A 13,166-nucleotide genomic window follows, 5' to 3' on the forward strand; every position below is an offset into this window, starting at 1 on the left:
AAGCAGGTTCATAAGTGCTGTACAGATCTGAACTGTGGAAGATCTTAATACCAGCCGTCCCAATGCTATATAAATAAGAGGAAGCAGGTTTGCAGGTGCTGTACAGATCTGAACTGTGGAAGATCTTAATACCAGTCCTCCCAATGCTATATAAATAAGAGGAAGCAGGTTTGCAGGTGCTGTACAGATCTGAACTGTGGAAGATCTTAATACCAGTCCTCCCAATGCTATATTAATAAGAGGAAGCAGGTTTGCAGGTGCTGTACAGATCTGAACTGTGGAAGATCTTAATACCAGCCGTCCCAATGCTATATAAATAAGAGGAAGCAGGTTCATAAGTGCTGTACAGATCTGAACTGTGGAAGATCTTAATACCAGTCCTCCCAATGCTATATAAATAAGAGGAAGCAGGTTTGCAGGTGCTGTACAGATCTGAACTGTGGAAGATCTTAATACCAGTCCTCCCAATACTATATTAATAAGAGGAAGCAGGTTTGCAGGTGCTGTACAGATCTGAACTGTGGAAGATCTTAATACCAGCCGTCCCAATGCTATATAAATAAGAGGAAGCAGGTTTGCAGGTGCTGTACAGATCTGAACTGTGGAAGATCTTGATACCAGTCCTCCCAATGCTATATAAATAAGAGGAAGCAGGTTTGCAGGTGCTGTATAGATCTGAACTGTGGAAGATCTTAATCCCAGTCCTCCCAATGCTATATAAATAAGAGGAAGCAGGTTTGCAGGTGCTGTACAGATCTGAACTGCTTGGACGGTCGTAGCCAGTCTTGGCTCTTCCAGTGTATTGCTGGATGTAACCAGTTGATGTATTTTATTAACTGACCCTGCATTGGAATGAAGTGGACAAGCCCAGTACAACGGCTGTTCAGTAAACGCTGTGTTTTGTGTTTTTGTTTGTTCTTCTTGGTATCTGCAGTCCATGGTCGCTTTTCTAAAGGATCCAGCTGGGTCTCCACTGTGGGAAGAGAATCCAGAAGCCAAAGACATCGCTCACGTTGAAAATGAGAAGGTTGGATACAGTATACCCTTGAAATTCAGTTACCCATGATGTTTGCGTTTAAAATGTTCATGTTATACATGTGTCTGCCATGTCTCTGTTTATACTCCAGTTAAAAAAATGGAAAACGAAACAACGGTGTAACTTGAAAATACTTGCTCTTTGTGTCATGAAAGGGTCATATGGGAGATACTGAAATTGAAGAGGAATCTATGAATAAGACCTAGGAGTTTATGTTGACTCAGAAATGTCTTCATCTGTCTAGACAATGTGGGGAAGCTATAAAAAAGGCCAACAAGATGCTCGGATATGTTGTGAAGTGTTGAATTTAAACCAAGAGAAGTAATGTTAAAACTTTACAATGCATTAGTAAGACTTCGTCTAGAATATTGTGTTCAGTTCTGGTCACCTCGTTACAAAAAGGATATTGCTGCTCTAGAAAGAGTGCAAAGAAGTGCGACCAGAATTATCCCGGGTTTAAAAGGCATGTCGTATGCAGACAGGCTCAAAGAATTTAATCCGTTCAGTCTTGAACAAAGAAGACTACACAGTATTCAAGGTATTGACAATGTCGACCCAGGGGACTTTTTCGACCTGAAAAAAGAAACAAGGACCAGGGGTAACAAATGGAGATTTGATAAAGGGGCATTCAGAACAGAAAATAGGAGTCACTTTTTTTACACAGAGAATTGTGAGGGTCTGGAACCAACTCCCCAGTAATGTTGTTGAAGCTGACATCCTGGGATCCTTCAAGAAGCTGCTTGACGAGATTCTGGGATCAATAAGCTACTAAGAACTAAACGAGCAAGATGGTCCGAATGGCCTCCTCTCGTTTGTAAACTTTCTTATGTTCTTATAGTCAGCCTGTACCATAACGGCAGGGGAGAACTGCAGACATGTGGCAGACAAAAAACAAATACTTAGACAAAGCCACTTATTCAATTTGCGTTATTGGCCAACTTCCTATCTGTGCCATGTTTGCCCGCTGTTTTTGTATCAAAATCAGTTTTGAGCCGGGATAAATACCCATGGGTGACATAATCAGGACACACACACAGGGGTCGTAGAGGGGTTCAACTTTGAAATAAGTGGTCCAAAGTGATTTAACCCCTGAAATACCCCAGTTACTTATTCAGTTTGTGTTACATTTGCGGTATGCGAATAAGAAGCCAGCTTCAGCATCGTTGTGCTTTAAGTAAATCTGGGTTCTGCGTCTGGAAAATGAATACTGATAGTACAGTAAGGTGTTTGCACATGTGCACCTTTTTAAATATTTAAATAATAAACGATAATTAAAATAATAACAAAAATTATTATAATTAAAATAATAGAACACAAAAATTAAACTTTGTGTACATTTATTTTATTTGTTTTTTGTTTGGCACATGTCTGCAGTTCTCCCCTGCCGTTATGGTACAGGCTGACTATGACCCTTTCATGACACAAATAGCAAGTATTTTCAAGTTACACCGTTGTTTCGTTTTCAGTTTTTGTAGCTGGAGTTGAAAAAAAGAAAGAGGCGTAATTTCGAACCACAGTGTTATTTTTTTTTTTCCTTTCTTTTTTTTTTTTAGAAACCAAAAACGAAGTTATGGTAATTTTCACCAAAATTCTAATTTTTCAATTTTCTAATTGTGGACATGAAAACACAAGACCATATTTTATTTTTTTAATTTTCTGGAAACATTGTAAAAATTGAACTGATAAGCGTTACACGGACCGTGCTCTGTCTTCCCCTTTAATACTTTTTGCACACTGCCATCTTGCACTTTAGTTTCTATTTGTAATTATTCTGACTGGGCTGTTGGTCTTTCTAAAGTATTTGAAATATTTGTACTTCGCTAACTGAGGGGTTGATGTCCGAGCTCTTTTTACTCATAAATCTCTCTCTCGCTCTCTCTATTTATATATACAGTGTATATATATATATATATAGTGAGAATTGGTGAACATGAATATGCACTTGCTGGTATCGTGCATTTTTCTCTGCTTTTAGGTCAGAATGAGGGAAGGATGTTGAGATAATGTGTATTGAGAAAAAGAGGCCACATACAGTCAGTTATTCATTTCTGTATTGAGAAACAGAATGTCTCTTGCATTGCTTTCAAAGATGTGGTTTTCATTCCTTGTATTTCTCATGCAATGCAATACAAGTGCTGTTTTGTCCTGCAAGGTGATGTGTACACTTACTCTGGTTTTGTCTTTTGACCTCAGGAATTCAGAAAGCTGCTGAAAAAGGAAGAAAGGCCAATTCTAATGATGTTTTACGCTCCATGTAAGTTCAGCTTTTAATGTTTTCTGTGTATATTAGCAATGCCGATGAAAACCTCACATTACAACAACTATGTGGACTGTGCTATCCAGAGCAGCACACTATTAACTGTGTGGACTGTGCCACCCAGAGCAGCACACTATTAACTGTGGACTGTGCTATCCAGAGCAGCACACTATTAACTGTGTGGACTGTGCTGTCCAGAGCAGCACACTATTAACTGTGTGGACTGTGCTGTCCAGAGCAGCACACTATTAACTGTGTGGACTGTGCTGTCCAGAGCAGCACACTATTAACTGTGTGGACTGTGCTGTCCAGAGCAGCACACTATTAACTGTGTGGACTGTGCTGTCCAGAGCAGCACACTATTAACTGTGTGGACTGTGCCGTCCAGAGCAGCACACTATTAACTGTGTGGACTGTGCCACCCAGAGCAGCACACTATTAACTGTGTGGACTGTGCTATCCAGAGCAGCACACTATTAACCCTTTGCGGTCCATTGTCGGACTGGGTCCGACATCATTATAGCAACGCAATAAACGGGTGTTTAGTCGTTTTTTCTCCGGAAAAAGCCGAGAAAACCATTCAATTGCCGAGTGGTAGCGACAGGAGCCGAGACAAGTCGGGGAAAAAAAAAAAAAAAAAAAAAAAAAAGGCGTATTTCATGAATAGTCATACATGGTATCAGGTATCGGATAATGGGCGTCCATAATAAACAAGCTGGCTAAGTGCGTCAGCGCACTGAGACTATCATGGACATTTGCAGAGCTTTTTTCAGATGTTATAGTAATAAAATAATGACTTGGATTGCATTATTGTGGAGTTTGGTGATAAAACGAGTGATCTGGAGATGATCGATCGGTATGTACGACTATTATTATTATTATTATTTATTTCTTACACAGCTGAACGCTATAGCAAACAAAAGGCTGGGGAGGGGCTGGAGATGCCTAGTGTGTGCTTTGTTGATATGCAGGGCCATTTAAACCCGTTTGACTGTGAAAAAAAATACTTTTAAACAGCGCGTATAAAATTAACTGCGCGTGTGAAAATTAATTAGACCTGGCGTGCCTGACGCGCGATTAATAAATGGACTGCAAAGGGTTAACCCACCTCACAGTGCATTCAGCAAGAGAGAAACTGTTCTTAATTGGCTGTCAATGAGGTGAAGTTTAATTGAATAATATTCCTAAGTGACTGTTTGTTCTGAAACGTGTCCAGTTTAAACTCTCTTTGTCTGTTCTTTTGAAGGGTGCGGCGTGTGTAAGAGAATGATGCCTGCATTCCAGCAGGCAGCCTCGGAGCTCAGGGGGTCGTATGTAAGTGACATGTCTAAAGGCCATGACAAGTTCTTTCTTTTTTATTTATTGTGGCACAGGAAATAATCTCGGTGGTGTGTCAGTGAAACTCTCATTTAACCTGGCAAAGGCTCAAACTGCAAGGTAATGGGATATTTTGCTTCATAAAGTCGAATGAAAACACTTTTAATGAATGGGCATGTCAAGAGCTACATGTTTCATTGCAGTGCTGCTGCTTTTTTTTTTTTTTTTTTTTTTTTTTTATAATATAAATTTAGTCGTTTGCCAATTATTTCCCCTGCTGATAGGACTGTTATAAAGAGGGTTCAGTTCACAATAACCTTCATGGAGTGTGGAATTCAGTTCACAATAACCTTCATGGAGTGTGGGGTTCAGTTCATCGTGTGTATGCTTGTGCTTTGACAGCTGCGTTCAGAAGCCTTGCTTGAAGTATTGGTGCTTTTTTTTGTGTGTGATATAAGATCAGGACAAGTTGGTCACTTCAGTGTCACAGCATGTTCCCTTACTTTTCCAGTTTGCATACCTGCCCTTCAGAAGCTGGCGTTAGTTTTCAACAACAGTAACTGTGCATGTAATATGCATTTGTATAGGTATAGCCTGCTGTATAGGTCAGGTTGCAGTGCACAGAGTACAGAATACATCTAGAAACAAGGCTGCTCCTGCTGGTTCCCTCCATGGTCCCTTTAAGCGCTGGCTGTATTGTTTTCTCACTCTCTGTGAATGGCTGTTCCAGTTTGAGCAGAGCTCTGAGCTTTGTGGTTTTCCTGGGAATGCTGATCTTGACTGGATCCCTGATATGGAGCACATTTTGACAGGGTAGCTTGCTTCTTCAGAACAGCAGCTTGTTGCATGAGAGAATCATAGACACATGCTGCAGGATTAGAGGATTACATTAGGCATGGGAGAATCATAGACACATGCTGCAGGATTTGAGGATTACATTAGGCATGGGAGAATCATAGACACATGCTGCAGGATTAGAGGATTACATTAGGCATGGGAGAATCATAGACACATGCTGCAGGATTAGAGGATTACATTAGGCATGGGAGAATCATAGACACATGCTGCAGGATTAGAGGATTACATTAGGCATGGGAGAATCATAGACACATGCTGCAGGATTAGAGGATTACATTAGGCATGGGAGAATCATAGACACATGCTGCAGGATTAGAGGATTACATTAGGCATGGGAGAATCATAGACACATGCTGCAGGATTAGAGGATTACATTAGGCATGGGAGAATCATAGACACACGCTGCAGGATTACAGGATTACATTAGGCATGGGAGAATCATAGACACACGCTGCAGGATTACAGGATTACATTAGGCATGGGAGAATCATAGACACACGCTGCAGGATTAGAGGATTACATTAGGCATGGGAGAAACATAGACACATGCTGCAGGATTACAGGATTACATTAGGCATGGGAGAATCATAGACACATGCTGCAGGATTACAGGATTACATTAGGCATGGGAGAATCATAGACACATGATGCAGGATTACAGGATTACATTAGGCATGGGAGAATCATAGACACACGCTGCAGGATTACAGGATTACATTAGCCATGGGAGAATCACAGACACATGCTGCAGGATTACAGGATTACATTAGGCATGGGAGAATCATACACATGCTGCAGGATTAGAGGATTACATTAGCCATGGGAGAATCATAGACACATGCTGCAGGATTACATTAGGCATGGGAGAATCATAGACACATGCTGCAGGATTACAGGATTACATTAGGCATGGGAGAATCATAGACACATGCTGCAGGATTACAGGATTACATTAGGCATGGGAGAATCATACACATGCTGCAGGATTACAGGATTACATTAGGCATGGGAGAATCACATGCTGCAGGATTACAGGATTACATTAGGCATGGGAGAATCATAGACACATGCTGCAGGATTACATTAGGCATGGGAGAATCATAGACACATGCTGCAGGATTAGGGGATTACATTAGGCATGGGAGAATCATAGACACATGCTGCAGGATTACGGGATTACATTAGGCATGGGAGAATCATAGACACATGCTGCAGGATTAGAGGATTACATTAGGCATGGGAGAATCATAGACACATGCTGCAGGATTACAGGATTACATTAGGCATGGGAGAATCATAGACACACGCTGCAGGATTACAGGATTACATTAGCCATGGGAGAATCATAGACACATGCTGCAGGATTAGAGGATTACATTAGGCATGGGAGAATCATAGACACATGCTGCAGGATTACAGGATTACATTAGGCATGGGAGAAACATAGACACATGCTGCAGGATTACAGGATTACATTAGGCATGGGAGAAACATAGACACACGCTGCAGGATTAGAGGATTACATTAGGCATGGGAGAATCATAGACACACGCTGCAGGATTAGAGGATTACATTAGGCATGGGAGAATCATAGACACACGCTGCAGGATTAGAGGATTACATTAGGCATGGGAGAATCATAGACACATGCTGCAGGATTAGAGGATTACATTAGGCATGGGAGAATCATAGACACACGCTGCAGGATTAGAGGATTACATTAGGCTCCCTTTGATTAGGACCAGGCTGTAAAGCATTCAGGATGGTTTTGGTTTTGTAATCCAAGGACCCAGTCTGGGTGCTGCCTTCATAAGAAGTTGTTGGAGTCGGCCTCGGGTAAATCTCTTTGATCCACAAAGCTCTCTAAAAAAACAAACCTTTCAGTCTTGTAGAATCTGTGCCCAGGCTTTTCAGAAAACCTATTTTAAAGTATTTAAGCAATTAACTTGAAAGAAGCTTTGGAAAGAGAGTTGGGATCCTTTCCGAATTTGTTACTGGAAATTCCTATTTATTAATTGTTTTTTATAGCTAATTGCCATGGGTTTGGGTAATAAAAAAAAAAAGAAAGTAAAGGCCGGTTTGGGGCTATTGAGCCCGGTTTAAAAGACATGCAATAGGAAGTGAAAGTATTATTATTATTATTTATTTATTTATTTATTTATTTATTTCTTAGCAGACACCCTTATCCAGGGCGACTTACAGTCGTAAACAAAAGTACATTTCAAGAATCACAGTTTTGCATGATAGGCTCTTCACCCATTCAAGTGAAGCAGTGTATTTTGCCCCTTACTTGACTACTGCTTGGTCGAGCCTGTGCCTCCTCAGCTATGTTGTCACTGTTCATTTCTTGCTGTTTTTTTTCCAGGTGCTTGCAGGAATGAACGTGCACCCGTCAGAGTTTGATGGGATCAAGCAGGAGTTCAATGTCAAGGGATATCCCACCTTCTGTTACTTTGAGTAAGGTTCTGCACTCTACATAGTGAAAAGCGTTACGGAGCAGGGCTGTGTTAGTGGTTAAGAGAATGGTTCAGGTGGTGTTCAGCATACTGCAGGAGAGCTGGGGGCTTCGTCTGAATGTGATCAGAGTTTTTTTTTTTTTAATATAAGTTTAGTCGTTTGCCAATTATTTTTATTATTTTCTCCCGATTTCGGAATGGCCAATTATTTTATTATGCTCAGCTCACTGCTACCACCCCTGCGCTGACTCGGGAGGGCGAAGGTGCGCGGTGAGCCGAGGACACCCTGGCCGACCTAACCCTCCCTCCCCCCGGGCGACGCTCCGCCAATTGAGCGCCGCCCCCTGGGAGCTCCCGTCCACGGTCGGCTGTGGAATAGCCTGGACTCAAACCGGCGACGTCCAGACTATAGAACGCATCCTGCACTCTACGCAAGTGCTTTTACTGGATGCGCCACTCAGGAGCCCCTAGCTGCTGCTGCTTTTTAACCAGCATTTTGAATCCTAAAGTGTCAGTGCAGCTGTATAAAACATAAAAAGAGCTTCCACAGCAAGCGCCTTCCTGAGACGTGCCTTTACACACAAACCTACAATAAAAGCAAACAGTCCCACTCAGAGGCTCACTTTGTTTTCTTTTTTTATTATCCGGTTATTCCCTTTTGGATTTGAATTGTTTTAATAAAATGAAAATGTTTAATCTGGGATAGTCTGCAATTTATCTCTGACAGAAAGTGGAGTTTCTTGAAAGGCATGTGAAATGATTCGTAAGAACGTAAACTATTTGATCATTTCTTTACAATATTACAGCAATGTTCACAGATCCATACTGATTAGTGCCAGTTACAAATTGCCGCTCTCACCAGCTTCCAGGTTTAGACTTTGCACATTCTTTGCAATGTGAATGTTTTCTAGTCAGTAAGGCATATTAAAGATCTGCTTGGATAAGGAACCAAGGTTTCTGCTCAGTAATTTTGGAATAACAGAACCATGATAAACTATATGTTTGGATGCCTCTGAACACATTGAGATGCTGTTGAATATGTGCACATGTTGAAAATGCTCAGTAGAATTTTTGTATAATTAAAGTGTTCTAGAGATATGGTTGTCAATTGTTTAATATGCTTCAGTACACTGACAAATAAAGATTGTTGTGCAAAGCTCCCAATTCTAAGGACATGTTCTATTAAATACTATGTATAGATTAACCTGCAGTCTCTACAGTCAGTCCCAGTGATGGTAAACAAACACAACCTGTGACACGTCTCTAATGGAAATGCATTGCCAGGATGCCTTTCAGATAAATTATCATTGACCAATTGCACAAACCTTCCTTTACAGTGATAGCTTTAGAAACCTTGAAATAATCCTGATCGGTGGTGTAGATCTAGAACACAGTTCAGAGATAGCTTTAGAAACCTTGAAATAATCCTGATCGGTGGTGTAGATCTGGAACACAGTTCAGTGATATCTTTAGAAACCTTGAAATAATCCTGATCGGTGGTGTAGATCTGGAACACAGTTCAGTGATATCTTTAGAAACCTTGAAATAATCCTGATCGGTGGTGTAGATCTGGAACACAGTTCAGTGATAGCTTTAGAAACCTTGAAATAATCCTGATCGGTGGTGTAGATCTGGAACACAGTTCAGTGATAGCTTTAGAAACCTTGAAATAATCCTGATCGGTGGTGTAGATCTGGAACACAGTTCAGTGATAGCTTTAGAAACCTTGAAATAATCCTGATCGGTGGTGTAGATCTGGAACACAGTTCAGTGATAGCTTTAGAAACCTTGAAATAATCCTGATCGGTGGTGTAGATCTGGAACACAGTTCAGTGATGGCTTTAGAAACCTTGAAATAATCCTGATCGGTGGTGTAGATCTAGAACACAGTTCAGTGATAGCTTTAGAAACCTTGAAATAATCCTGATCGGTGGTGTAGATCTAGAACACAGTTCAGAGATAGCTTTAGAAACCTTGAAATAATCCTGATCGGTGGTGTAGATCTGGAACACAGTTCAGTGATATCTTTAGAAACCTTGAAATAATCCTGATCGGTGGTGTAGATCTGGAACACAGTTCAGTGATAGCTTTAGAAACCTTGAAATAATCCTGATCGGTGGTGTAGATCTGGAACACAGTTCAGAGATAGCTTTAGAAACCTTGAAATAATCCTGATCGGTGGTGTAGATCTGGAACACAGTTCAGTGATAGCTTTAGAAACCTTGAAATAATCCTGATCGGTGGTGTAGATCTGGAACACAGTTCAGAGATAGCTTTAGAAACCTTGAAATAATCCTGATCGGTGGTGTAGATCTGGAACACAGTTCAGTGATGGCTTTAGAAACCTTGAAATAATCCTGATCGGTGGTGTAGATCTGGAACACAGTTCAGTGATAGCTTTAGAAACCTTGAAATAATCCTGATCGGTGGTGTAGATCTGGAACACAGTTCAGTGATAGCTTTAGAAACCTTGAAATAATCCTGATCGGTGGTGTAGATCTGGAACACAGTTCAGAGATAGCTTTAGAAACCTTGAAATAATCCTGATCGGTGGTGTAGATCTGGAACACAGTTCAGAGATAGCTTTAGAAACCTTGAAATAATCCTGATCGGTGGTGTAGATCTGGAACACAGTTCAGTGATAGCTTTAGAAACCTTGAAATAATCCTGATCGGTGGTGTAGATCTGGAACACAGTTCAGTGATAGCTTTAGAAACCTTGAAATAATCCTGATCGGTGGTGTAGATCTGGAACACAGTTCAGAGATAGCTTTAGAAACCTTGAAATAATCCTGATCGGTGGTGTAGATCTGGAACACAGTTCAGTGATAGCTTTAGAAACCTTGAAATAATCCTGATCGGTGGTGTAGATCTGGAACACAGTTCAGAGATAGCTTTAGAAACCTTGAAATAATCCTGATCGGTGGTGTAGATCTGGAACACAGTTCAGTGATAGCTTTAGAAACCTTGAAATAATCCTGATCGGTGGTGTAGATCTAGAACACAGTTCAGTGATAGCTTTAGAAACCTTGAAATAATCCTGATCGGTGGTGTAGATCTGGAACACAGTTCAGAGATATCTTTAGAAACCTTGAAATAATCCTGATCGGTGGTGTAGATCTGGAACACAGTTCAGTGATAGCTTTAGAAACCTTGAAATAATCCTGATCGGTGGTGTAGATCTGGAACACAGTTCAGTGATAGCTTTAGAAACCTTGAAATAATCCTGATCGGTGGTGTAGATCTGGAACACAGTTCAGTGATAGCTTTAGAAACCTTGAAATAATCCTGATCGGTGGTGTAGATCTGGAACACAGTTCAGAGATAGCTTTAGAAACCTTGAAATAATCCTGATCGGTGGTGTAGATCTGGAACACAGTTCAGAGATAGCTTTAGAAACCTTGAAATAATCCTGATCGGTGGTGTAGATCTGGAACACAGTTCAGTGATAGCTTTAGAAACCTTGAAATAATCCTGATCGGTGGTGTAGATCTGGAACACAGTTCAGTGATAGCTTTAGAAACCTTGAAATAATCCTGATCGGTGGTGTAGATCTGGAACACAGTTCAGTGATAGCTTTAGAAACCTTGAAATAATCCTGATCGGTGGTGTAGATCTGGAACACAGTTCAGAGATAGCTTTAGAAACCTTGAAATAATCCTGATCGGTGGTGTAGATCTGGAACACAGTTCAGTGATAGCTTTAGAAACCTTGAAATAATCCTGATTGGTGGTGTAGATCTGGAACACAGTTCAGTGATAGCTTTAGAAACCTTGAAATAATCCTGATCGGTGGTGTAGATCTGGAACACAGTTCAGAGATATCTTTAGAAACCTTGAAATAATCCTGATCGGTGGTGTAGATCTGGAACACAGTTCAGTGATAGCTTTAGAAACCTTGAAATAATCCTGATCGGTGGTGTAGATCTGGAACACAGTTCAGTGATAGCTTTAGAAACCTTGAAATAATCCTGATCGGTGGTGTAGATCTGGAACACAGTTCAGAGATAGCTTTAGAAACCTTGAAATAATCCTGATCGGTGGTGTAGATCTGGAACACAGTTCAGAGATAGCTTTAGAAACCTTGAAATAATCCTGATCGGTGGTGTAGATCTGGAACACAGTTCAGTGATAGCTTTAGAAACCTTGAAATAATCCTGATCGGTGGTGTAGATCTGGAACACAGTTCAGTGATAGCTTTAGAAACCTTGAAATAATCCTGATCGGTGGTGTAGATCTGGAACACAGTTCAGAGATAGCTTTAGAAACCTTGAAATAATCCTGATCGGTGGTGTAGATCTGGAACACAGTTCAGTGATAGCTTTAGAAACCTTGAAATAATCCTGATCGGTGGTGTAGATCTGGAACACAGTTCAGTGATATCTTTAGAAACCTTGAAATAATCCTGATCGGTGGTGTAGATCTGGAACACAGTTCAGTGATAGCTTTAGAAACCTTGAAATAATCCTGATCGGTGGTGTAGATCTAGAACACAGTTCAGTGATAGCTTTAGAAACCTTGAAATAATCCTGATCGGTGGTGTAGATCTGGAACACAGTTCAGTGATAGCTTTAGAAACCTTGAAATAATCCTGATCGGTGGTGTAGATCTGGAACACAGTTCAGAGATAGCTTTAGAAACCTTGAAATAATCCTGATCGGTGGTGTAGATCTGGAACACAGTTCAGAGATAGCTTTAGAAACCTTGAAATAATCCTGATCGGTGGTGTAGATCTGGAACACAGTTCAGAGATATCTTTAGAAACCTTGAAATAATCCTGATCGGTGGTGTAGATCTGGAACACAGTTCAGAGATATCTTTAGAAACCTTGAAATAATCCTGATCGGTGGTGTAGATCTGGAACACAGTTCAGTGATGGCTTTAGAAACCTTGAAATAATCCTGATCGGTGGTGTAGATCTGGAACACAGTTCAGAGATAGCTTTAGAAACCTTGAAATAATCCTGATCGGTGGTGTAGATCTGGAACACAGTTCAGTGATGGCTTTAGAAACCTTGAAATAATCCTGATCGGTGGTGTAGATCTGGAACACAGTTCAGTGATAGCTTTAGAAACCTTGAAATAATCCTGATCGGTGGTGTAGATCTGGAACACAGTTCAGTGATAGCTTTAGAAACCTTGAAATAATCCTGATCGGTGGTGTAGATCTGGAACACAGTTCAGAGATAGCTTTAGAAACCTTGAAATAATCCTGATCGGTGGTGTAGATCTGGAACACAGTTCA

The 13,166-nt window shown here is 40.7% G+C and overlaps 1 protein-coding gene across 2 annotated transcripts in view; it reads left to right on the plus strand.

Annotated features, from left to right (window-relative positions):
- Positions 1-13,166, plus strand: part of LOC117426101 (protein disulfide-isomerase A5-like) — a 60,968-nt gene that overhangs the window by 22,712 nt on the left and 25,090 nt on the right. For both annotated transcript variants that reach the window (XM_059034126.1, XM_059034125.1), the window contains exons 6-9: positions 935-1,027; positions 3,230-3,290; positions 4,540-4,607; positions 7,834-7,925. In XM_059034126.1, the coding sequence (XP_058890109.1) occupies positions 935-1,027; positions 3,230-3,290; positions 4,540-4,607; positions 7,834-7,925 (314 nt within the window). The remainder of the gene's footprint in view (positions 1-934; positions 1,028-3,229; positions 3,291-4,539; positions 4,608-7,833; positions 7,926-13,166) is intronic.

Source organism: Acipenser ruthenus, chromosome 11 (genome assembly GCF_902713425.1).
Source record: "Acipenser ruthenus chromosome 11, fAciRut3.2 maternal haplotype, whole genome shotgun sequence".
NCBI lineage: Eukaryota > Metazoa > Chordata > Actinopteri > Acipenseriformes > Acipenseridae > Acipenser > Acipenser ruthenus.